The 27557-nt window shown below is 41.0% G+C and overlaps 1 protein-coding gene across 1 annotated transcript; it reads right to left on the bottom strand.

Moving 5' to 3' along the window:
* Positions 1 to 108: 108 nt before the first annotated feature.
* On the bottom strand, positions 109 to 20644 carry LOC137491586 (NACHT, LRR and PYD domains-containing protein 3-like). The gene is made up of 11 exons (XM_073949056.1): positions 20603 to 20644; positions 17642 to 17724; positions 17326 to 17439; positions 16997 to 17113; positions 14144 to 14260; positions 10587 to 10703; positions 8385 to 10250; positions 5449 to 5622; positions 3988 to 4161; positions 1264 to 1310; positions 109 to 1175 (listed from the first exon to the last, which is right to left on the bottom strand). The coding sequence occupies exons 2-11, from the start codon at positions 17689 to 17691 to the stop codon at positions 649 to 651; spliced, it is 3303 nt and encodes a 1100-aa protein (XP_073805157.1). The 5' UTR covers positions 17692 to 17724; positions 20603 to 20644; the 3' UTR covers positions 109 to 648.
* Positions 20645 to 27557: the final 6913 nt, after the last annotated feature.

The raw sequence follows: 27557 nt of genomic DNA, 5'->3' as shown, positions 1-27557 counted from the left end.
AATTGATTTAAAAATGTTAAGGTCAATATTATTATCCCCCTTCAGCAATATTAGTGTTGGAATATTTAATCAATTCAATACATGCTCAATAAAAAGGTCAGGAGAGGATTTTCTTTAATGTAAAAATATTAGTGATTTATTAGGTACAAACGAATGATTCGATGAACAGAATTCTCGGGTATCCTCAATGCAATGCAATAATTATATTCAGGAGGAACACTTCCTGACTCCAGCTTTTATACTCAGCTGATATTAACAGGAGGAGATTAGAGGAATTCAGCACTTGTCAATCAGTCGCCAATCCTTTGGCTGTTGCACCCAAACATACTTCCTCTTTCTGCAAACTTCTCTGCGCACGTAAGCTGACATTATCACAGCGTAAAATTATATATTGTTGTACAAGTTACATACAATTAATAAATGAAGTTTAACAGATTTTCATAGAAACAGACACTTATTACTTCAAAATAATGCAAAAACAGGGTATAGTGATGAACAGAACAAGACGACAGGAGAAGAGGACAGAGATAACACAGAGGCGAGATTACTGTACATTTATACAAGCAGAAGGAAACACATGAGTTTGTAGAGCACACACACACAAAAACACACACACTCTAGAGGAATCTCTCCTCAGTCTCTCAGTCTTCAGCTCAGTTTCACTGATGATCCATTAAAGAAAACCCTAAACCCAGCATAGAGCGGCTCAGTGAATCTGGTCTGGACTGAGTGGATGAGGCTCAATGTGTCTCCAGTGATGTTGTAGAAGATCAGAGTTCCTGCACTGTGATCCACAAACACTCCTATTCTCCTGCTGATCTGCTCTACTGGGAGAAGAGTCTCTCTGTTATTGTGTTTTAAAGACAAATTGGAGGGAGTGCAGAGCAAACACCAGGACTGATCATTATATCCGAACCAACACTCTTTACCGTGTCCCTTCCTCCTAACGCTCTTATATGACACTGATATGTCCACACCATCTCCACTCCAGTCAACCTCCCAGTAGGAGCGTCCACACACTCTCTCTCTGCACAACACCTGAGCGTAATAATCAAATCTGTCTGGATGATCAGGATACGGCTGTTTCTCTCCCACACGCTTCACCTTTGTGTTCTCTTCAGACAGTCGGAGTTCAATGTGTGCTGTGTTTGGGTCCAGTGTGAGGAAACAGGGATCTGAACACAAGAAGAGACACATTTATAACACCACAACACTCAATAAAGATCTGTGTGTGTGTGTGTGTGTGTGTGTGTGTAGTCCTACATTTGCGTGGTCCTGCTGTAATCCTCTTCTCTCCTCCATGATCCAGACTGTAAACACACACAGATTCACATTCAGTCAGTAAACAAACACTGAACACATTTTATTTTCAGCAGCTGCAGTCAGAATTATACAATTAATAACATTACTAATTATGTATATTTCTTTAATTAATTAATTTTTGGATTGAGTGTTTGCTGGGTGATTGATTCCACAGCCTGGTGACTGGGTTTTTTCTCACAGAACCCAGCTGGGCTTAGCCTGAAGGAGCAACGTGGAACCATCCTTCTGCAGGCCCACCACCTGCAGGGGGACCCGTAAGTGGCATTGTAGAACATTTGGTGGTCGAAGGTTAGGACCATGACATCCCAATTGTCGTGCACAGAAACTGGCTCTTGGGACATGGAATATCACCTTACTTGGGGAGAAGGAGCCCGAGCTTGTGTGGGAGGTGGAATGTCTAGAGATAGTTGGGATCACTTCCACGCACATCAGGGGTTCTGGAACTCAACTTCTTAAGAAGGGCTGGACTTTCTTTTACTCTGGAGTTGCCCACGGTGAGAGGTAGCAGGCTGGTGTAAGCTTGCTTATAGCTCCCCATCTTAGCCACCATGTGTTGGAGTTTTTCCCAGTGGTTTGTGCCTACGGGCCAAACACCAGTGCAGTTAACCCGGCCTTCTTGAAGTCCTTGGGAGGAGATGCTCAGACTGGGGACTCCATTGTTTTACTGGGGGACTTCAATGCCTACAGTTGTTGACAGTGATACCTGGAGAGGTGTGATTGGGAGGAACAGCCTCCCTGATCTGAATCCGAGTGGTGTTCTGTTATTGGACCTCTGTGCAAATCACAATTTGTCCATAACAAACACCATGTTCGAGCATAAGGGGGTCCATCAGTACACATGGCACCAGGACACCCAGGACGGTGGTCAATGATTGACTTTGTGGTTGTATCATCTGATCTCCAACCATATGTCTTGGACACTTGGGTAAAGAGAGGGGCAGAGCTGTCAACTGATCACCACCTGGTGGTGAGTTAGATTCGCTGGCGGGGGGGAAAGCTGAACAGACATGGCAGGCCCAAACATATTGTTAGGGTCCTCTGGAAACATCTGGCTGAACCTCAAGTCAGAGAGATTTTCAACTCTCACCTCTGGAGGGGGTTTGACCAGATCCTGAGGGAGGCTGGAGACATTGAGACTGAGTGGTCCATGATCTCTGACTCCATTGTTGACGTGGATGTAAGGAGCTGTGGCCGTAAGGTCTGTGGTCTTTGTCGAATCCGCAATCCACAAACCCAGTGGTGGACATCGGAAGTAAGGGATGCCGTCAAGCTGAGGAAGGGGTCCTACAGAACTTGGTTGGCTTGCAGGGCTCCTGAGGCAGCTGATGGGTATCAACAGGCCAAGCGTGCTGAAGCCCAGGTCGTTACGGAAGCAAAAACTCGGGCCTGGGAAGAGTTTGGGGAGAGTATGGAGGAAGACTATCGATCGGTCCAGATTCTGGCAAACCATCCGGAGCCTCGGGAGGGGAAAGCAGCCCCACATCAACACTGTTTACAGTGGAAGTGGGGAGTTGTTGACCTCAACTGCGGATGTTGTCGGCCGGTGGAAGAATTACTTTGAGGATCTCCTTAACCCTGCTGACATGCATTTCATTGAGGAAGCAGAGACTGGGGGTCCCGGAGCAAATTCACCCATTACTCAAGCTGAGGTCATTGAGGTAGTTTGTGAGCTCCACAGTGGCAAATCAGCAGTGGTGGATGAGATTCACTCTGTGTGGGGCTGTTTTTACTGACACGTCTCTAAAATATCGCATGGAGGTCGAGGACAGTACCTATGGACTGGGCAACAGGGGTGGTGGTTCCCATTTTTAAGAAGGGGGACCGGAGGGTGTGCTACAACTATAGGGGGAAATCACACTCCTCAGCCTCCCTGGGAAATTCTTTGCCATGGTTCTGGAGAGGAGGATTCATATTATGGTTGAACCTAGGATTCAGGAGGAACAATGTGGTTTTTGTCCAGGCCGTGGTACACTGGACTATACCCTCACCAGGGTGCTCGAGGGTTCATGGGAGTATGGCCAACCAGTCCACATGTGTTTTGTGGACTTGGAGAAGGCATTCAACCATGTCCCTCGTGGCATTCTGTGGAGGGTGCTCTGGGAGTATGGTTAGAGGTAGAGTTTGCTGCCGAGTGTGACGCAGCTGAGATGAGAATCAGCACCTCAAAGTCCGAGGCCATGGTGTTCCACCGGAAAAAGGTCGTTTGCCATCTCCAGATTGGAGGAAGGTCCTTACCCCAGGATGGAGTTTAAGTATCTCGGGGTTTTGTTCACAAGTAATGGGCGGATGGAATGTAAGATTGACAGATGGATTGGTGCAGCGGCAGCAGTAATGCAGTTGATGTACTGGTCCATTATGGTAAAGAAGGAGCTGAGCCGAAAGGCAAAGCTCTTGATTTACCGGTCAATCTACATTCCTACTCTCACCTATGGTCTTGAGCTTTGGGTCATGACTGAAAGGACAAGATCTCGGATACAAGCAGCCAAAATGAGTTTCCTTTGGACTATTGTATATATACATGTTAGTATCAACCAGGCTTTTCTCTTGTTTGCAGGTAGAGCAGAATGCTGCAGCTCCTCTTTGAACTAAACAATTAACGTCTACAGACCAATGAACCTGACAAACACACACACACACACACACACACACATGTGCTAGACATACTTGAGTGTGTCCAGTGTGTAGTTTGGATCCTCCAGTTGTTCAGAGAGCAGCTTGACTCCTGAATCTCCTGGATGATTGTAGCTCAGATCCAGCTCTCTCAGGTGTGAGGGGTTTGAAGTCAGAGCTAAAGACAGAAAACCACAGCCTTCCTCTGTCACCATACAGCCAGACAATCTACAAAACAGACGAGCAAACAGTGCACATCACATTAGTTTTGCGGTAGCAGTTATTTTATCTAGTTTCAGTCACATAAGTAAAAGTAAACTCCGGTAAAATGGAAATGTATTCATAATCAAAAACAAGTATTTCTGCATTGTTACTGTGTTTTTAAAGAGTCATTTTGTGAACAGCTTTCTTTTGAGAAACTAAAAAACAAAAGAGTATAGACTTTGCTTTTAAATAAAGAGGGGCTCGCCACAAGGGCAGATGCCCTTCCAGTGTACCCCCAATGCAGATATAAAAAAGATGGTTCATGTTTATACAGTTGCAAAGCAACTTGACACTCTTAAAAAAGGTTGTAGAAATTAGATCGTTAAGCCGAAAGGTGTGGAGAATCCTTTAAAGGGTAAACAGATTTTAGCCTAGGATTACAGATTTCACAAATTCATCCCAGACAACCAAACCGAGTGTAGCAGAGGCCAGCTAGTAAGTGCTTTGCAGGTACACCACACTCCTCTGACCTCTAAAGGTGCTCTAGCGACAGACACTAGAGGCCTTGTTCTTTAGCCTCCTTGGTTGAGCACCCGACTCCCATGCAGAAGGTCGCCAGTTTTATACCAGCTCGTAGCGGGTTGGGTGGTTGTAGGACCAGCGGGGTTACATTGGTGCCGTGACCCGGATGGGAGTGAGGTTTAGGGGAGTTAGTGTAGCAGAGGCCAGCTAGTAAGTGCTGTGCAGGTAAACCTCACTCCTCTGACCTCTAAAGGTGTTCTAGCGACAGACTCTAGAGGCCTTGGTCATTAGCCTTGGTAGAGCACCCGACTCCCATGTGGAAGGTAGCCAGTTCGACACTAGCTCGGAGTGGGTTGGGGGGTTGTAGGACCGGTGGGGTTACACTTGCCTGAAACTCTTTGGTCTTGAATGAAAAGTTGTTGTAACTTCAATAATGTTTAACCATTGATAAATTCATACAGTGACGATTATTTACAGTATTTGATTACATTGATACCTACAAACCCACAAAAAGCACTGGTTATTTTAGTAGTGTCTTTGCTATATTGTATTAATTTGCGCTTTGCTTGTAGAATTATTTTTTGTTCTGTAGTTTTCTTTGACAGTTGCAGTAAAATAGATGCCAATTTTGCAATCAGGATAACCAACGAACCAAATCTACTCTCATTGTTTCTTGCTGTCACTCCTTCATTACTGCATATGTTTAACTTACATTTCACAAAATGCGAAAGTCAATTGCGGTAGTATTTTTTATGGAAATGTGTGGTAGCTAGCAGTTATGTTATGTACCTCAGTATCTCCAGATGACAGTGTGGACTCTTCAGTCCATCAGAGAGCTTCTTCACTCCTGAATCCTGCAGGTCATTGTTACTCAGGTCCAGCTCTCTCAGCACACAGTTTGAGGATTGTAGAGCTGAACACAAACTCTCACAGGACTGAACAGTGAGATTACAGGACTGTAGCCTGTGTAGAGGACAGAACAAATAACAGTGTTAAACTGTCAATCAAGTAGAGTTCATACTCACACAGCAAAATCAGGCATGAAGGCATGAACAGTGGTGTTTAGGAGTTCAGTCTTTAGTGTTAAAATTTAGTTAATGAGATAATTATTAATAAAGACATGCTGTTAACAAGCAGAATCACTGAAGGAAAGACAAACATGAACAGGAAAATAGCCAAGAAACTGCCTTAAGGCACAGCTTTAGGTGGAATTAACTGTAAATAAAATAAATGACTACATTTCTAAAGATTGTCCCCATTTCTAAAGATTGTTTAATATGTTAAAAAATATTAAATTTAGCTGAAAACCTTTTTTCTATTATACATCAAGAGGGGGAATACTGGTTGGAATTCTCTCTAGCTTTGATGGGCCTCCTGGAACAAGTGAAGTAGCACCATATGCTACCATAAGATATGCCAAATTTAAAAATTATGTTGCATGATCAATTTGTTGAGCATGTCTTTGATGCTGCACTTCGTCAGGAGTTAAAACAGTTAATACATTACAATCCTACTTTAAAAATGTTGGCGGATCATAGCTAAGCTCTTAGATGGGTACTGGAGGGTTTGTTGGGCAGTGTCCCATTCACCTATGAGATTCAATATGTTGTGCAGGCTGAGTCATGCTGGGGCTGATTGCTCTCTCTATAGGTCTGAATTGAGTCAATTGCAGGATATGTTAAGACCACAACAAGAACAGTTGAGTAAGACAACTTAGAGTTACCTGTTTACAGGTATTCCAGTGATGAAGTCAATCATCTTAGTTTAACGCCTGCAAGTTGTTTTCTAAATAAGATTAGTCCAGATATTTGGTCGACACTGGCTCCATGGTTTCTCCAATCACAGAGTTGCTTTCATAGTAATAAGCCATGAACCATGGGGCCAGGATCGACAGCTACGAGCTGATAACGGCCTCTCGCTCCTATACATTTCATTATATGGAGCTGGATGCAGAATTATGTGGTCAAATTGTTCAAAAATGTGGAGTGCTTGCTTTCAGAGATCTTGCTGGTGGTATCCGCACCCAAGTCCCACAAGTGTTAAGGAGCTCTTTGGTAAATATGGTCCCAATTGTTTTGACTCGTCCATACCCACTGAAGTTTCTAGTTTTGTTATGAAGGCAAGGCAACATTGACATTTAAAACATGACCATTCTCCAGTAGGTCATGCAGAAAAAGGATAATTGTGAGGTTGAGTTGAATCATGGCTGTTGGCTTCTCTCACTTTGGTGCAGATTGTCCAAGGCCTTGTCTACTTGCCGATAGTGAATGTTAAAATGGTTGATGTCATGCTTTATACTAATATAGATTCTGGGGCACCTAATGCCATTTGGGGTAACTGAGGTAAAACCAGTAGCTATGATGAGTTCTCAGGCTTTCAGAAAAGCTCCTGTTAAAAGATAAATGCTATAGGAACATTTCTCCATCAGAAAATGAAGTAAATCAACCAGTTATTGGAAGCTAAGGTTAACAGGGAGTGTAGTAGCCCATTTGTCACTAGACAAGACTGGATGATTTTGCTCTGCTTCGTATGAAGGAGTTAGACTTCTTGATGGAGGTCAGTTGGTTCTCCACTATTCCTGGCCAGTGGATACAATCAGATTTCGAAAGGGTTTCAGTCTTGATATCTCGCTTGATGACACTGGAACACTGCAGGAAGCAGACCCAGTAATTAAGAAAGCTTAGTCTTTATGGAAACGAGATGGGCTGTACAGCTCTGGAATGCAGACAGTTGTCAAAAATCATTCTGGTCCTGCAGATGAGGCTTGTATTTTCATGTTTTTTGGCAAGACTTGGAAAAATGCAGGTAAGGAAGTGGACCAAAGTATTGGTCGTACCACAGATTTAGTGCAGCAGTGCTGTTAGTGACCGGGCTTGACTTCTGATGTAGTGCAGTAGTGTGGAGAAGTGTCGGGCTGCTAGGGATGCACAACCTGTTGCCCAGAGTTTCATGGGTCACTTGTTGATATCTAGATCTAATGAAATCTTGGCCATTGATTTTACTTTGCTTAAGCCAGGCATGTCCAAACTCGGTCCTGGAGGGCCGGTGAACTGCAGAGTTTAGTTCCAACCCCAATCAGACACACCTGGGCTAGCTACTCAAGCTCTTACTAGGCTTCTAGAAACCTCCTTGCAGGTGTGTTGAGGCAAGTTAGAGATAAAATCTGCTGGACACCAGCCCTCCAAGTTTGGAACACCCCTGGCTTAAGCTTTCTTGCTCTTGCTTGGAAAATGTCTTGGTGATGACTGATGTCTTTAAGTATACATTGGCCATTCCTACACAGAACTAGAGAGCAGAGATGGTTGCTCAAGTGTTGGTGAGAGTTACAAACATGGTATGTCTACCTCCTGACATGGGGTCACCAATCTCGGTCCTGGAGGGCCGGTGTCCCTGCAGGGTTTAGCTATCTGCTATGCTACGAGTCTAAAGCACTCTAAAATGTGGTAAAATTTGTTGACTAACAACAACACTTGTTGCTGATCTTAATGGTTCGGGTAGACTAGTGGGCACCAAACTTGTTCCTGGAGGTCCGGTGTCCTGCAGATTTTCGCTTCAACCCTAATCAAACACACCTGAACAAGCTAATCAAGCTCTTACTAGGTGTACTTGAAACACAGGCAGGTGTGTTGAGGCAAGTTGGAGCCGTGCAGGACAATTTTTATTAAATATATATATTTTTTTAATCTGTGTAATGTATGTTCTGTGATGAATGAATGAATACTCACAGGGCTCTCCTGCAGTTTCTCACAGCTGGTATCAGTCTCAGTCTTCCCTCAGCTGATGTGTTGTACTTCTTTAGCTCAAACTCATCCAGCGGCTCCTCTGACATCTCAATCATGTAGGAGATTGTTGAGCAGTGAGCAGGAGTGAGTTTCTCCTCTGAGTGTTTGTCTGATTTCACAAAATCCTGAATCTCTCTGGACAGAGTCTGATCTTTCACCTCCAGCAGACAGAGGAACAGATTGATGGATCTTTCAGCTGAGAGTCCATGTCCATCTCTGATCTTGTCTTTAATGTACTGTGTGCTCTGACTGATGCTCTCTGAGCTCTCCTCTGTGTGTGGCAGAAGTTCCTGTAAGAGTCTCTGATTGGACTCCAGGGAGATGCCCAGCAGGAACCGCAGGAACAGATCCAGATGACCATTACTACTCCAGAGAGCTTTATCCACTGTTCCTTTAAGCAAATTTTCAATTGATGCAAAATTCTTCAGTGCCACCATTATTGTATCCACTTGGAAGGAAAACAAATGGAAAGCAGCCAGAAACTCCTGAAAGCTGAGATGGATGAAGCTGTAGACTTTCCTCTGCTGAATCACAGATTCCTCCTTGAAGATCTCAGTGCAGATCCCAGAATACACCGAGGCATCAGTGACGTCTATGCCGCTCTCAATCAGGTCCTCCTCATAGAACATCACATTGCCTTCCATCAGCTGTCTGAAAGCCACTTCAGCAAGTTTGACAATAATTTCTCTGTTGGACTGCAGTTTCTCTGGATCTCTCTGCAGTTTCTCTGGATCTCTCTCTTCATACTTCTGCTTCCTCATGTTGATCTGAATCAGCAGGAAGTGGATGTACATCTCAGTCAGGGTTTGAGGGATTTCTGCACTCACATCTTCTTCCAGGAGCTTCTGAAGCACAGTGGAGGAGATCCAGCAGAAGACGGGTATGTGGCACATGATCTGGAGGCTTCTTGCTCTTCTGATGTGGGAGATGATTCTGCTGGCTCGACGCTCGTCGCTGATTCTCTTCCTGAAATATTCCTCCTTCTGAGGCTCAGTGAATCCCTGAATCTCTGTCAGACGCTTGATGTATCTGGAGGGGATCTGATGGGCTGCTGCTGGTCTGGAGGTGATCCAGATGAGAGCAGAGGGAAGCAGATCTCCTTTCAGGAGGCTCCGCATCAACACAGCCACTGATGAAGATTCAGTCACAGCACAAACTTTCTCCTCATCTGAAAAGTTGAGTGTGATTCTGCTTTCATCCAGACCATCAAAGATGAACACAACTCTACACTGCTCATAAATCTTGGGCTCCAGATCTTCAAGTTCAGGATGAAAGTCCAGCAGAAGTCTGTGAAGACTGTACTGATGATCTCTGATCAAGTTCAGCTCTCGAAATGGAAGCACAAACATGAAATCTACATCCTGATGGTCTTTTCCCTCGGCCCAGTCCAGAATGAACTTCTGCACAGAGACGGTTTTCCCGATTCCAGCGATGCCTTTAGTGAGAACAGTCTTGATCTGGGCTTTCTCCTTCTTGATCTTCTCCTCATGTCCTGCTCCAGCTGAGGCTTTAAAGATGTCATTGCAGTAGACTGGAGTGTGTTGTGAGGGTTCTGTTCTGGCTCTTTTCTCCATCTGTAAAACCTCATGTTCTTCATTCACTCCTTCACTCTCTCCTTCTATGATGTAAAGCTGTGTGTAGATGCTGTTCAGGAGGGTTGGAGTCTCTCGATGGTTGATTCCCTCAAATAATCTCTCATACTTGTTCTTCATGCTGGTTTTGTGCTGCTCTTTGACTCTCTGGAGTTCATCATGTTCTGGTTGGAGTGAATCCTGCTGCAGGTCTCCAGTCTGATCTTCACTATACACACTGCAGGAACAACAACAACACAAAGAATCAATGAGAAGACTAAAGATCTTCGTGGAGCAGGTAATTTTTGCTAGTTTGAACATGGCGCAGGTTTCATTTTAAAGTTTTTCTTCTTGTCGTTTAATTGGCAAATGCATTCGGACACATTTGTTTCAGGTTGGAGGGTCTCCACACCCTGATCTTTAGCTCCTCCACAGATTCTCTGTAATACACCTCTCTTATTCCTGTAATAAAATGTCTTGACTGGACTGTGAGAATAAAGTCTTGAATAGTTCCAGAAAACACATGATCATATAAATGCTGCAGTACAGTCATGTGTGTGTGCAGATGATCTACCTGAGGACAGCAGGTCGAGTGTTTTCATTGCTTAAGTCTATTATTGGATCCATAGATACAGCACTCTTCATAGACACACAGCTGGGCTCTGCTTCTGTTCTTGTCTGATGAACTGAGCTAAAACAGAGAGATTAGAGTTCAGTACTGCACACACTGGACTCAACACACCAGATATTACTCAACATTTCTAAAACTCCTCAACAGCACTTTGTCCACTATCCAGCAACAACTTTAAATATGAATTATCGTCTTCATGAATATAAAAATCCACCATGCCTTCTTTACCTCTGGGGGCTTAAGTGGAATACGGCTCTGTAGTCAGTTTATTCATGATGGGATGGGGAATTAGAATTGAAATTGGAAATATTTTTAAGCAAGTCTTTGCATTTAAACAAAAATACAAAATTAAATATGTAATGGATGTCTTGAGCGGAGTGAGTTCACCACCGTTTACCAAATCCATGGTCAAAAGGAAGAGGCCGAATGGGAAAGGTCCATTCTGTTAATGGTCTTTAAGGGATCAGTATGCAAGATTGACACCCAATGGTTGAACTAGGTACTGCACAACATGATCAAAACACTCGACCAATGACTGACACTGTCAGCTTGACAACAACAACTGGAGCGGGGCATGCTGTGTTCACACCAGACGCGGAACGCGCGGATAATTCACGCTATTCGCGCGTAAATAGCCGCGTGAACATTTGAGTTTACTCACTTCATTTGCGTGTCAAATTCACTTCAGAACAGACGCGGGTTCGTGTGATGGGCAGGGCTTCTGTCTGGCTAACATGGATTTTATGAAGAAAATAACAGTGTTTATGTGCTTTATGAAGACTGATAAACAGCGTTGATACGTTTAGGGCCGTGTCTGAGTCCACTGCATCCTTTCAGAGGTGCATCCAGCTCTGTGAGCTCATAAACTCCTCCAGACCTGGACGACGGAGGCTTTCAGCGGGGCTTCTGACTGAGCCAAGCCCAGTTTGATGAACTGTTGTCGGTGAAGGCTGGAGGATTTCCCTCGGAACACCAACAACAGGTTCTACGTCACAATCACGCCCCCACAAGAGCAAGCTTCTGATTGGTTAACGCGGCGCGAATGTATGCTGAAGTTCAGATTTTCGAACTCGAGGGATTCTCGTGAAACCCTCGTTAAGTGCGTCAATCGCTCAATTTGCCCCGCGCCATTCGCGCAATTTGCGTCATTCGCGCGTTTCGTGTCGCAGGATGTCTATTCGCACGTTTGCATTGACTTAACATGTAAATCACTCGCGCTTGACACGCGTTCCGCATCTGGTGTGAACGCAGCATCAGACAGCGATTATCCTGTACCAAAATGGTAATAGTTTGATTGCAGTGGTTACACGGCTATACTGCACTTCAATAATGCAACTAAAATCGGCATTCCACATGTCTTAATTTGATTCCTGTTCAGTTCCATTTTGACTTTAATCAATTAAATTAATCAAAAACCTCTGTTTACATGGTCGACTCTTAATCAGAGTTTTGTCTTAATCATATTAAAATCAGATTGTCGGTGTCCATATTAAACATACTCACTGTTACGATGTAACCTGCTCCGCTAATGTTTATGTTTGTCATATTTATATTGTTTAATCTCATGTGGATTTTAATAACTCTGAATCTGTGTCTCATTTCAGGCTGCTGCTGACCTCCGGCTGTTGACAGCCTGTTTTCCACCAAGGAACTGGCAGTGGGCTGGTTATAGAGACCAGAACAAACACAGCCATTCGGACACGGAAAGCACATTTCAAAGGATAATAACTGACGTTAGCATTGTGTTTTTTAGATGAACAAATATCTGCAAACATATTTTGGTATTTATATGATTCAGAAGACTCAAAGCCTTAAATACAGCACTGTTTCGAGTAGTGTAGTGTAGGCTTGTGTGTGTGTGTGGTGTTTCTCTCACTCTCTCTTTCTCGCTCTAAGTATTCGCAGGTGCAGCGGATTACGTTGGGACGGATCATGATTGGCGCTTGGATTGGCGGCGGCTATAAAAACCTGCAGAGAACATGGTTTCGATGGCTCCCCGCTCTCTCTCGATTTCCCTGCTTGTATTCAGTGGAGAGAACGTGATCCAATGAGTGTTTGCTTGAATCTCTTTGTGGCTTTGTGAGATGCCGTTGTTAATTTTTAACCGGCGATTAAAGCCCGGTTTTCTGTCTCCCTGTCGGGCTTAGAGCATGTAGGGAGGTTTGATGCCTTATTTGTTATTTTCGTTTTCTCCTGTGTTTGTTAGTAGGGAGGTAAGTTTTCTGTATTTTATTTTATTTGTTTTCCAGGGAAGTTTAATCTAATTTAGTTAGCTTGGTTTATTGTCATTTATTTTTGCTGAACCCCTCCTGATGTTATTTTTGCTCCTTATTTCTGTAAATAAATCATATTTTCTTGTTAATTCTCAGTGGTTGTGTTTTTGGTATATATATTTTGGGGAGAGAGAGAGCGGGGGCACCAGGGATTATATTTTTGATCCCTGTTATTTTGTTATGTTTTGGTTAAATCTCTTTTTGATTAAGCATTTTTAATTTAATTCGTAACAAGCACCTTTAACCATTTTCTCTCTGGTGAAGGGTTCAGCTTTTCCACTTATAGAATGTGTCATGTAAATGGTGCATGACACAACTGACTCTTAAAGGGAATGAAATCACTAAGCTAAAGGACAACCCTTTAAAGACACAATCTACATTGTAAAAGCACAAATATACAAATATAGGTGAATTAAACTGAATTTTAGACCAAACGCCTGGCACACAGACCTTTTTTCAGTCCTTAAATTAGCATAAGTGCATTCGGACACAGCCTTGGGGCTTTTGTGCCACTCGTTTTATTTGTGCTTAGATTGTCAAAACAGAGCCCTGTGTATTTTTTTGTTATCCAAATATATTTATCAAAAATAATTTGTCCAACTAAAAGAAAGTGTTCAACTAAATAAAGTTTCAAGAAAGGGCAAGAGTTGAAGCTGGTATGGTTTTCAAGCCAGAGTTAATTTTGGAAGCAAATTTGGATTTAGTTTTAGTCTTAGTCTTTTGACTAAAATGGCATTACATTTAGTGATATTTGAGTCTGAATTGTCGTAGTTTCGATCAACTAAAGGTCCTGGTATTTTTGTATACTTTTAATGGAATTTATTTCTGACTGGAAATGACAGATGCATAAGTGTAAGAGGCATTATTGTGTATTTTTCAGCTTTTATTTACATTTGAACAAAAAGTGTCATGTCCAAAACTATTCATACCCTTCTCAATAATCAACAGATTGGCTATTACAGCTATTAAACTCTTGCTATAACTGTTGACCCACTTTGTGCATGTCTCAACAGGTATTTTTCCCCATTCATCTTTAGCAATGACGATGAGCTCCAACTCCCTCCTCACCCTGACCTTTAGCTCCTCCACAGATTCTCTGTAATACACCTCTCTTATTCCTGCAATAAAATGTCTTGACTGGACTGTGAGAATAAAGTCTCGAATACGTCTAGAAACACGATCATATAAATGCTGCAGTACAGTCATGTGTGTGTACAGATGATCTACCTGAGGACAGCAGGTCGAGTGTTTTCATTTCTTAAGTCTATTATTGGATCCATAGATACAGCACTCTTCATAGACACACAGCTGGGCTCTGCTTCTGTTCTCGTCTGATGAACTGAGCTAAAACAGAGAAGATTAGAGTTCAGCACTGCACACACTGGACTCAACACACCAGATATTACTCAACATTTCTAAAACTCCTCAACAGCACTTTGTCCACTATCCAGCAACAACTTTAAATATGAATTATCGTCTTCATGAATATAAAAATCCACCATGCCTTCTTTACCTCTGGGGGCTTTAGTGGAATCGGGCTCTGTAGTCAGTTTATTCATGATGGGATGGGGAATTATAATTGAAATTGGAAATATTTTTAAGCAAGTCTTTGCATTTAAACAAAAATACAAAATTAAATATGTAATGGATGTCTTGAGCGGAGTGAGTTCACCACCGTTTACCAAATCCATGGTCAAAAGGAAGAGGCCGAATGGGAAAGGTCCATTCTGTTAATGGTCTTTAAGGGATCAGTATGCAAGATTGACACCCAATGGTTGAACTAGGTACTGAACTAGGTTTCACTCGACCAATGACTGACAATGCCAGACTGACAACAACAACTGGAGCGGGGAATGCTGACTATCGAGCCTAGTATCAGAACTACAAGTGACAACAAAAACAGATCGATTAAGATCTGTTCAGCCGCGTGACCATTTGAGTTTACTCGCTTCATTCGTGTGTCAAATTCACTTCAGAAAAGACGCGGGTTCGTGTGATGGGCAGGGCTTCTGTCTGGCTAACATGAATTTTATGAAGAAAATAACAGTGTTTATGTGCTTTATGAAGACTGATAAACAGTGTCGATACGTTTAGGGTCGTGTCTGAGTCCACTGCATCCTTTCAGAGGTGCATCCAGCTCTGTGAGCTCATAAACTCCTCCAGACCTGGATGACGGAGGCTTTCAGCGGGGCTTCTGACTGAGCCAAGCCCAGTTTGATGAACTGTTGTTGGTGAAGGCTGGAGGACTTTCCAACCCAAGCTCATTCTGGAAACGTAGCCCCGCAGACGTTTCTGGAGACCGCGATTTACGTGGCCGGAGGTACGTAAAGGTCGCGTTTGGTTTTTTTTTGAGCGAACGCCGCGGGGCGGTGTGGCGCCGCTCCACCCCTCCTCTTCGCGCTCGCTGGACGACGGCTCGCCTCCGAGTGGAGGGCTTTCCCGACGCAATCAGTTCGACCGCCTAACTCACAGCGTTGCGTCGGCGGAGGGGAGGCCCCGGAGGAGGACGAGCCGGAGCCGGCCGCGGTGGATGACCGGGATCGAGTCCGGGGAACGGCGGGTTCCGGAAATCAGGTAAGACGAAAAACGGAATCCGGAAAATGAGGGCGAGAACGCGGCGGGATCCGAAAACGCGGTCGAGATCGAAGACGGGGGCTTTTGCTTTTTTTTTTAATTTTTTTCGATCCGGCGGCTATTCGCACGAGAACGGTGTGGACGCGAACGCCGCGCGCTCCCGAGACGCGAAAAAGCGCGCACAGCGGCCTCTCGCGGATCCGCGAAAACAAAAAACCGCTCGAATACGTACCTCCCGGGACGTAAATTGCGGTCCGCAGAAACGTCCGCGGGGCTACTTTTCCACAATGAGCCCGGGTTGGGATGTCAAATTCACTTCAGACGCGGGTTCGTGTGATGGGCAGGGCTTCTGTCTGGCTAACATGGATTTTATGAAGAAAATAACAGTGTTTATGTGCTTTATGAAGACTGATAAACAGCGTCGATACGTTTAGGGCCGTGTCTGAGTCCACTGCATCCTTTCAGAGGTGAATCCAGCTCTGTGAGCTCATAAACTCCTCCAGACCTGGATGACGGAGGCTTTCAGCGGGGCTTCTGACTGAGCCAAGCCCAGTTTGATGAACTGTTGTCGGTGAAGGCTGGAGGATTTCCCTCGGAACACCGACAACAGGTTCTACGTCACAATCACGCCCCCACAATAGCAAGCTTCTGATTGGTTAACGCGGCGCGAATGTATGCTTAAGTTCAGATTTTCGAACTCGAGGGATTCGCGCGAAACCCTCGTTAAGTGCGTCAAACGCTCAATTTGCCCCGCGCCATTCGCGCAATTTGCATCATTCGCGTGTTTCGCTCCGCAGGATGTCTATTCGCGCGTTTGCATTGACTTAACATGTAAATCACTCGCGCTTGACACGCGTTCCGCATCTGGTGTGAACGCAGCATCAGACAGCGATTATCCTGTACCAAAATGGTAATAGTTTGATTGCAGTGGTTACACGGCTATACTGCACTTCAATAATGCAACTAAAATCGGCATTCCACATGTCTTAATTCGATTCCTGTTCAGTTCCATTTTGACTTTAATAAATTAAATTAATCAAAAATCTGTTTACATGGTCGACTCTTAATCAGAGTATTGTCTTAATCATATTAAAATCAGATTGTCGGTGTCCATATTAAACATACTCACTGCTACGATGTTTTTTAGATGAACAAATATCTGCAAACACATTTTGGTATTTATATGATTCAGAAGAGTCAAAGCCTTACATACAGCACCTTTAACCATTTTCTCTCTGGTGAAGGGTTCAGCTTTTCCACTTACAGAATGTGCCATGCAAATGGTGCATGACACAGCTGACTCTTAAAGGGAATGAGCTCGCTAAGCTCTTAAACACATTAAGAGAATAAAGGACAACCCTTGAAAGACACAATCTACATTGTAAAAGCACAAATATACAAATATAGGTGAATTAAACTGAATTTTAGACCAAACGCCTGACACCTTTTTGTAGTCCTTAAATTAGCATGCTGCAGTACAGTCATGAGTGTGTGCAGATGATCTACCTGAGGACAGCAGGTCGAGTGTTTCCATTTCTTAAGTCTATTATTGGATCCATAGATACAGCACTCTTCATAGACACACAGCTGGGCTCTGCTTCTGTTCTCGTCTGATGAACTGAGCTAAAACAGAGGAGATTAGAGTTTAGCACTGCACACACTGGATTTAACACACCAGATATTCTAAAACTCCTCAACAGCACTTTGTCCACTATCCAGCAGAGCTCAGCTCCAACCTCAGACTTAATACTTTTCCATTCAATATTTGTAAATTCAATAAATCAAAAGCAAATTAGCTGATTCATTTATGATCAAAATATTCATTAGTTGCAGACCTATTAGAGCTTTTACACTCGACACTCTGAAAATGTCCTGCTCGACCCATAGACTGGTCACTCCACATAGACGCACAGCTGGGCTCTGCTTCTGCTCTCTTCTTCTTGTGTGAGCTAAAACACAGAGGATTAAAGTTCAACACTGCACACATCATTATAAAAAATATCATTAAACACTTTATTATTATTATTATTTCCACTATATGTAAGCAAAAACCTTCTAGATGTGTGTTACATTATCAGATGAAGAGAAAACACACACAAAAAAAGAGCACTAGTAGAAAACAACATGGAAATGTTATGTAATGATTAGCACCTGTATCCTGTATTTAAATCCTGATCCACAGAAGAGTGTGTGTCCTCCATGATGGATCTGAAGAGTCTGATCTCCAGCAGAACCTCTAGCAGAAACAATCACAGATCTAAAATCAATGCTGAAGCAGCGTCTCTCTGTACGTGTCTGTGGGATGAGCAGGTTTGGAAATGTACATGAAGCGATTATAAGAGTGTAATTTGCTCAAATAAAATATAGTTTTGTTTTAAAATATAAAAGAAATTATAAACAAAGTGTAATATCATTCTAGGGACAGAAAACGTGACATTTCTGTAGTGTGACCGTGTGTGTGTGTGTGTGAGATTACATGTAGGATCGTAATGTGATTTATGTAAAGGTGTGACTTTGAAATCACTGCAGAAGGCTGTTCATCATCAGAACCAGTTAAACCAGAACCACTTCAGAAAAACAAATGAAACCGGTCTGACAGGTGAAACTCTTCAGCTCATTTTTAATCATGTCAGACACAGATTTTGAATCGACTATACTGTAAATCACTATTGTGATATAAAGCTACTCGGCCCTTCTTCTCCACAAATGTTCGCTCATAAAACAAACTGAATGCATTAATAGATGCTGAGTTTTCTACATTTAAGAGCTTCTGTAAGTCTGTGTTCAACACTCGTGTGAGGAGCACAGTCTAAGAATTACAGACTCACTCATGAACACACAGATCACTAATGACCAGTGGCACCATTACTTGCCTAAAAATGTAGTGCAGTAGAGTAAGAGTATCTGCTGTGAATATTACTCAAAGTATGAGATAGAAGTAGTTTCAAACGTAGTCAAGAGTAGTGGGTATATATCTGTATAAAGCCGATGCATTTACATGTCATATGTGCATATGTGTGTGTAAACGTAATATTCTGTAGTTTATCGAGTGATTGCCCAGCAGGCACATAGCATCATCAGACGTTAATATTAGGTTAGATTTAGGTTGTGATGTCAGGTGATCAAAATTCAATGTCTAGCCAGCGTCTGAGGACAACGTTATTTTGATGTCCAATAATGACGTTGATATTTGGTTGATTTTAGGTTGTTAGAAAGTGACCAAAATCCAACATGGAGCCAACATCTTAAACCATCGTCAAATACTGACATTTGTTTATCAGGTATGGCAACCAAAATCCAACATCTGATAGAAGTCATCCACACAACGCCAAGCTGTAACATCATTAGACGTTGATATTTGGTTAATTTTAGGCTTGACGTTGGATATTGACGTCGGCCTGATGTTGAGTTCTGATGTAAACCTGATTTTCACTTCCAAACATAACATATGGAAAATGTGGTATCAATATGTGCAGAATTATTAAAGGAATATAACAAACACAGTCACATGACAATGCCATCAATGCAGCAGAAGTTATCAGCAATTTTCTAAATTTCTTTATAACTTTTGGGCAAAACTGAGCCCTTTTAGGGCATGGTGTTAAAGATGGACACCAATTTTTGTGTTGATACCTAAAATCAAGCATATTTCGACAAACTTCAATAAGGTCGACGCCCAAAATGGCGAACATGGGAGAATTGGATATCATTCAACTCAGAATGGCTCTCTGAATGTAAAGAGACCAATATTGTGAAATTTGGAAACAGCGTTATTGAGATATAAGCCAAAAGAGCAGTTTTTCATATCTCCTGACCACTAGGTGGCGCTGCAGACTAACACACAGCAAGTTTGGTGCAAATAGAGTTAGGTGTTGCCGAGATATAGCCTCGAGTATGATTTTGCGTGCTTTATGACGAATTAAATTTAACGTTAATCGACAACAATTTAAGTAATCGTCTTGAATTCCATAACTTTTTGCCCTCATGGTCTGAAAATTATCCGAGCTAATTTTGTTGAAAATTGGACAAACTGTATAAGATAACTTTAAAACAATTAAAGATTGAAAAAACTTAACAATTTTTTAAATTTGGTGTCAGATTGAATTACAACAAGCCAAGGATTCAGAGAACGTTAGAATAATGATTCTGTGGTCTACGGTTCAGAAGTTATAAGCTTTTCAAAATTGCTACTTTGGACAAGTTGTGGCGCTAGAGAGGTTGAGTTAGACGGTCCAAACTTGCTGTGGGTTTATTCATCAGGTCACCTATAATCGTTTCAAAAGCTCATGCTTATTCAAAACAAACATAAGGCAAAGCCTAGCATGAGCAGAGATCCAAATAATGACACAAGCTGAGGGAAAAGAGCTTGTAGGACAGGCAGAATGTGTATTCTACTGTGTGTATACGTTTGCTATAAACTGGTTGTTTTTGTTCCAGTCACAAACATTAAATGTTTAAATATCTGTTAAATATGGCACTGCTTATATTATTTCCCCATCTGTACACCAATGTAAGCAGTGAGTGTGCGTGTCTGTGGGTGGGGCTGTGTCAGTGTGGACTAATGTGGCTGCAGTGCCAGGGCTGATGTTTAGTCCCAGTCTGCCCCTGAAATGTGTTGAGGTAGCTCATTATGAGGAGATTTACCTTCAGTGTGTGATCTGATTGGTCAGGAATCACAGGACTGATTTTTCTAATCCACATAGACAGGAAAACATACAGTAGTGACTGCAGATTGAAGGAAAATAGTGGAGTAAAAGTATTGATACCGTACTGTAAATACACTCGAGGGAAAGTAAAAGTACACATTTTATTACCTAGTAAAGTGCAAATGCTGAGGAAAACTACTTGATTACTGTAGTTTGGGTACTTGTAATGTGTTAGTTTACACCACCGCTGCTAATGAACACACAGATCACTCATAAATCACAGAGATGTCAGTATCAGAGTCCTGTGATCGTCTTTCAGAAACACACTCGACATTAAACAGTGGACAGTAAATGATCAGAATGTCTTCAGCTCAGCAGCGAAGTGTCAGAAACACAGAGAGATGATCGACCGATTATAAGACGACACTCACAGACGATATAAAGTACAGAAAGAGCAAACTCTCACCTCAGATAATGCCTGCAGATCTCTCTGTTCCTCCGCTGAACTGTCGAGTTGAACAACAGATCTGAAAATTCTTTCACTTCTGAAAACACATCAAACTGGTTTGAGAAAAAAACAACGACAACACATGCCACATGAAAAACACAGACATCTATCTATCTATCTATCTATCTGTCTATCTGTCTGTCTGTCTATCTATCTATCTATCTATCTATCTATCTATCTATCTATCTATCTATCTATCTATCTATCTATCTATCTATCCGTCTATCTGTCTATCTATCTATCTATCTATCTATCTATCTATCTATCTATCTATCTATCTGGAATTGAGCTTTTTGCTCCACTTCGACAGTCTTCCTCAGTCGCAGAAAAGTTAAAGAGATGTGTATTGGGCGGACATTATATATATAAACACAGTTAACCTGCAGTTATATAGCATATACTGTCCTTCAATAAAGATGATGTCTGTGTGTACATGTTCAATGAAGTGTATTTGTGTATTAAGTGTATGTGCTGTCCTCGAAGGTTGGCCTCAACTCTTCACAGGTCTTGGATCACATCAATAGCATCTCTACAGGCCTCAGCATGAGTATCCCCAGGGGGAAATAGAGAGATGAACTAGTTAGGGTAGCTGCTGTTCATAATGTATATGAACTAAAGATATTAAACATCAAGGCCAAAATGAAGCGCTACATGACAAGAGTCATTGCCAAACATAGAAGCAAACATATGACAAACGTCTGGTGCATTAAGACAGGAGGAGTGTGTCCTACAGGTGGTTTGTCAATCCCACTCACCCGCATGGGGCACACTCATGAGTGTATGCTTTACTAAACAGATAGGTCTTTAATCTAGTTTTGAATTAGGAGAGTGTGTCTGAGCCATTATTATCAGGAAGGCTATTCCAGAGTGTAGGAGCCATAAAGGAGAAGGCTCGACCTCCTTTACTTGACTTTGCTATTCTAGGTACTACCAGAAGCCCTGAGTTTTGAGATCTTAAAGAGCGAGTTGGATTGTAGCGAGACAGAAGGTTGGTTTGATAAACAGGAGCTAGATTATTTACAGCTTTATAGGTAAAAAATCAATACAGAACTTAAAGCGTTACAGTAATCTAATCTAGAGGTCATAAAGGCATAAACTAGCTTTTCTGCATCTGCGATTGATAGCATATTTAGCGATATTTCTCAGATGAAAGAAGGCAGCTTTTTGTGACATGGGATATATGATTATCAACAGTTAAAATATGACACCCAAATCTTTTATAGTAGCGCTAACGCTAACTCTGTATCCCTCTAATTGTAGATTGAGTTGCGAGATCTGCTGTGTGCAAGATTTAGGCCCAATAAGTAATAATTCTGTTTTGTCGGAGTTTAAGAGAAGAAAATTGTTGGTCATCCAGTCTTTAATGTCTTTGATACACTCAGTTAGTTTAGACAGTTCAGACGTCTCGTCAGGTTTAGTTGAAATATATAGTTGAGTATCATCTGCATAGCAGTGAAAGCTGATCCCATGTCTTCTAATAATGTCTCCCAGTGGTAGCATGTAAATTGTAAACAGTAAAGGGCCTAAAACTGATCCTTGAGGCACACCATACTTAACTGGGCTGACTGGTGAAGGCTGTCCATTAATATTTACAGTAATCTGCCTGGACAGCCATTGCAAGAAAAGGGAAACTACCATTTGAAATCCAGTCAAAGAGCCCAAGCAAATCAACCATCTTTTCCACAATGGTGAGTTGAAAAATACATTTTCGTTGTTGGTTTTTGCAAAATTCAAATGAATTACTCCCAGGGCTGTTTATATCGAAGTTGATATTTAGTCGCCCCATGTTGGTGTTTCATAACATCTATTTTTTATGAGGTGGGTCATTAGCCGAACGCTCAACCCCCAACCTGGAGCATCAAGACATACACTACGGCCAATTTACCTTACCCAGTTCCCCTATAGCGCATGTGTTTGGACTGTGGGGGAAACCGGATCACCCGGAGGAAACCCACACCAACACGGGGAGAACATGCAAACTCCACACAGAAACACCAACTGACCTAGCCGAGTTACTTTAACTCAATTTAAAGGAGCAAATACACTCTGAGCTGAGCAAATGTTACTCAGAGGATTCTGCTGTGTAGCAGCTTATCTTATATTAAACTGGACTCAATGAAAGACTTTCTCCAGCTGATTTCACTGAATATACTCTATAGAGCAGGGGTCACCAATCTCAGTCCTGAAGGCCCGGTGTCCCTTCAGGGTTTAGCTCCAACTTGCCTCAACACACCTGCCTGGGTGTTTTAAGTATCCCTAGCATGACCTTGATTAGCTTGTTCAGGTGTGTTTGATTAGGGTTGGAGCTAAAATCTGCAGGACACCGGCCTGCCTGGAACAAGTTTGGTGATCCCTGCTATATACACTGTGGTGTTTGTGTCTTCATAAGTGTGCATTTTCACTGTTTCAGGATCAGGTGTTCAGTGGAAGGAGGAAGCAGTCCTCCAAATAAACCTGTTTTATAAGTGATGTGCATTCTTCAAGACATAAACAGGTTTCTTCATGTTTCTCAGCACCTTTAATTAGCAGGAAACACAGATGAAAACTCAACTTGAACGTCCCGCTCTTCATTTAGTGATTAAACACTGTAAGATGCAGCAGAGCATCAGTCAGACAGATGAACACATCAGAGTCATGTGCTGAACACTGAGAGTTACACTGCTGCTGATCATTACTGCAGATTCAGCATTTACTCACATATGTGTGTGTGAGGGAGATCTCTGTATGTGTGTGTGTCTGAATTAACACACTTCCTCAGCTTTCATCACTGCTGCCTTCTACTGCCATCTGGTGGACATTTAGCAGAGCACAAGACTATTTCAATCTGACACAAGATGGCGCTCAAACAGTCCCCATTACGGCTCCTCGATTCATTTAAGGGCATATTTGACCAACGCTTTAGTTTAAATAACAATTCACACTATTAAATACTGACTTATTACCTGATAATTCTGAAGATGAGCACTTATAAAGATCTTATTCTAGCCCTACACAACACCAAACCCAACTACACCTTAATAACTATTAATAAGCAGCTACTTTAAGAGTTTATTGAGCTTATAGTGAGTTACAGAGTCCTTTTCACATCCACAAAACCAAACAAACACAAGCTGGTTCAGATCTGGGGTGTTTTCCAGACAGCAGGTTGTGGCATTATACCCTGGTCAGTTTAAGGGTGATGACTTTCATGATATTCAACATACTCTGTGAGGATAACCTGCTCTGGAATAAAGATATCTTATATGCGGTGTGTAACAGCTCAACCATACAGAATTATTTCAGATTGATCTTATATTGAACACATATTCTGTACAATGTCTTGTTTCCTCTGTCAGAGAGAATAACCGCAGACCTCTTAAACACACACTGACACTGTTTTACTGTCAACTTTCTCTCTTAAAAGTGTCAATGTGAATCATTTAGAGCAGAAATCAAGCTGAATCTTAATGTAATCAGAGGTCTTGTTAATTCCACACAGTTTCTGGAGGACAGAACAGTGCTGCTCTGATCTAGTAGTCTAGACGCCTACTGAGTGCCCTAGTTTGAACTCCAGTTTGCTCTTATCGTTCTCTAATTAATGATTTTGGGGTCATTAATATGCACACATCAGAAGTGTTTGATTAACCACAACATTTCATTACATCATTATTAATAATTAGCCTGTGTTGTGGAGATTGAACACAAGATAGTACAGTAATGGCTTAATAAAACAATCCTCAAACAAGCTTACATTATTAAACAGTGACAGATTTGCTTCTAGCGTTAGTCTTGTAGTGACAGAAACAGCAGTGTTGTCTCCTGAGGTGTAATAATGGTGTGTTTCTAACAGCTGAAGTTTAAACAATAAAGATCCTTCTCCATATCCTGCTGTTCAGGGTTTATTCATCAGTTTGCCTGGTTGTGTTCTCATACTCACGGTCTGACTATATCAAGCACTCATCCATCACACAGGAGGGTTCTCATGCTCTTTACCACGGTCAAAATAAGTGCTGTGCTGCTCTTGATTACACACCTGTCGCTCTCTGTCCTATTCAGCGCCGCCCAGTGGTCAAACACAGAATTACAGCACAACACACACACGAGCTCTACAAGTGTGCTGTTGTGTTGCTGCACTGATCATATCGTGATGTGTGACTGCAGCATTATCCTCTTATCTTCAGCATTTTCTGTACATGTTTTATTATTTGACCACACACAGATAAAGTGATCAGACTCAAGGGCTGCCGTAATAATATTTATAATATGACCTAAAATATGTGTTCATGGCGTCTCCTGGTTAAGTCAGATTTTCTGTCTTGGTCTAAATATAACTTAAGTTAGACATGTTTAGCCATGATGTCTTTAACTGTGCCAGACAAATCAGGCATTAACAGTGATCTGCCTTCATTTGTAGTGTGTGTCAGAGACAGTGGACGTGAGTAAATTATCAGGCAATGTTTATTCTGGAAATGAACCTTTAACCGCTTCCAGAATATAAAATATACACCAGATTAAGCAGAAATCACCCCAAACAGAGTCATGTATCTGCTCCTCCACATACTTGAGTGTGTGCAGTGTGTAGTTTGGATCCTCCAGTTGTTCAGAGAGCAGCTTGACTCCTGAATCTCCTGGATGATTGTAGCTCAGATCCAGCTCTCTCAGGTGTGAGGGGTTTGAAGTCAGAGCTGAAGACAGAAAACCACAGCATGTGATGATGAATGCGATGAATTCATGCGAAGAGATGAATGCGAATGCACTACACCCTTTAGAATTAGGAGATTACAGTTCGGGGAATTACTGTAAATAATTAAACAATATTTGTGTACTGTAAATATGTAAATATGAGTAAAATATCACCTGAAGTAATGTAGTCTGGCCTCTGAGAATGTGCTACATCCTTAAGAATGAGAAAATATCAGTTTGGTGAAGTGCTGTAAGTGTTTTTCACAGTGTTTTTTTTAGATTAATTTAAATATTGGACAAATCCCACCTGTAGTACGTCTGTTTATCCCCTAGAAATGTGCTACACACTTCAGAATGAGAATACTACATTGTTAAATTACTGTAAATTCATTCATTCGTTTTCTTGTCGGCTTAGTCCCTTTATTATTCCAGGGTCGCCACAGCGGAATGAACCGCCATTTTATCCTGCACATTTTTACACAGCAGATGCCCTTCCAGCCTCAACCCATCTCTGGGAAACATCCACACACACACTCATACACTACGGACAATTTAGCCTACCCAATTCACCTGTACCGCATGTGTTTGGATTGTGGGGGAAACCGGAGCACCCGGAGGAAACCCACGCGAACGCAGGGAGAACATGCAAACTCCACACAGAAACACCAACTGAGCCGAGGATCGAACCAGTGACCTTCTTGCGGTGACTGCCTACTGCGTCACTGCTTCGCCCCTTTACGGTAAATGTCTTTTCCTAACAATTGTGTGACGATGTAGGCAACACAGTGTCTAAGTGGTCAGCACTGGATGAGTTGGCGGTTCATTCCACTGTGGTGACTCCTGATGAATAAAGGGACTAAGCTGAAGGAAAATGAATGAATGAATGTGTGATGTACAGACATGAAGGGAATAATGTGTCATTTTTAATAACTGGTAACCTCACAAGTCAGTCTGGCCTCTGTAAATAAACCTTGAGTCATTGTCTTACCTGTAGTAAATCCGTCTGGCCTCTAAACATTTACTGGAACCTTCTAGAAAAACTTTTTTTTTTTGGTTCTGTCTGTGTAATTCGCAGATGCTAATTTGTAAAACTTCATTTTTAGTTAGTTTAGAACGGTTATATTACACTATGTGGATATTATATATCAGATATAATCTAATTAAAGCTATAGAATGATTATATTATATTATTTATTATTTGTTTGACACCAGTTTACAGCTTCCTTTCTCTTGTGTTTAGGTGTATATAGGGATTTTAATTCCCTGCTTTGGAAAAAAAACTGAACAAAAGGCGAACATCAGCATGCCCTGCAGGTCTGGTTTAGCTGGTCTCACAGCCTGGTAACAGCTCATTTCACTTATTTATTTATTTATTTACTTACTTACTTACTTATTTAATTTATTTATTTACTGACTTACTTACTTGCTTACTTATTTAAATAATTAATTTATTTACTTACTTATTAATTTAATTAATTAATTTATTTACTTACTTATTTAATTAATTAATTAATTAATTTACTTACTTATTAATTTAATTTATTTATTTACTTACTTATTTAATTAATTAATTAACTTACTTATTAATTTTATTTATTTATTTATTTACTTATTTAATTTATTTATTTATTTACTTATTTAATTAATTAATTAACTTACTTATTAATTTAATTTATTTATTTACTTATTTAATTTATTTATTTATTTACTTACTTACCTATTTAATTTATTTATTTATTTATTTACTTATTTATTTAATTCATTTACTTACTTATTTAATTAATTTATATATTTACTTACCTATTTAATTTATTTATTTATTTATTTATTTAATTCATTTACTTACTTATTTAATTAATTAATTAATTTATTTACTTACCTACTTACTTATTAATTTAATTTATTTACTTACGTAATTAATTAATTAATTATTTAAATAATTTACTTACTTATAATTTAATTAATTAATTATTTTACTTATTTAATTAATTTATTTATTTATTTACTTATTAATTTAATTTATTTACTTACTTATTTAATTAATTAATTAACTTATTTATTTACTTATTAATTAAATTAATTAATTTATTTACCTACTTATTTAATTAATTAATTTATTTACTTACTTATTTATTTAATTAATTAATTTATTTACTTACTTATTTATTTAATTAATTAATTTATTTACTTATTTAGTTTATTTATTTATTTACTTATTTAATTTATTTATTTATTTACTTACCTATTTAAT

Source organism: Danio rerio, chromosome 4, assembly GCF_049306965.1.
Source record: "Danio rerio strain Tuebingen ecotype United States chromosome 4, GRCz12tu, whole genome shotgun sequence".
In the NCBI taxonomy this organism is placed as follows: domain Eukaryota; kingdom Metazoa; phylum Chordata; class Actinopteri; order Cypriniformes; family Danionidae; genus Danio; species Danio rerio.
This window is presented reverse-complemented; position numbering and strand designations above follow the sequence as displayed.

Bases quoted from the DNA above. Each gene is read 5' to 3' on its own strand.
- LOC137491586 (XM_073949056.1), bottom strand. From the start codon at position 17,691: ATGGAGGACACACACTCTTCTGTGGATCAGGATTTAAATACAGGATAC. The intron at 17,114-17,325 runs GTCTGCAACTAA...CCTCTGTTTTAG, and splicing joins GAGTGTAAAAGCTCTAATAG to CTCAGTTCATCAGACGAGAA. The intron at 10,704-14,143 runs GTAGATCATCTG...TCTCTGTTTTAG, and splicing joins ACTCGACCTGCTGTCCTCAG to CTCAGTTCATCAGACAAGAA.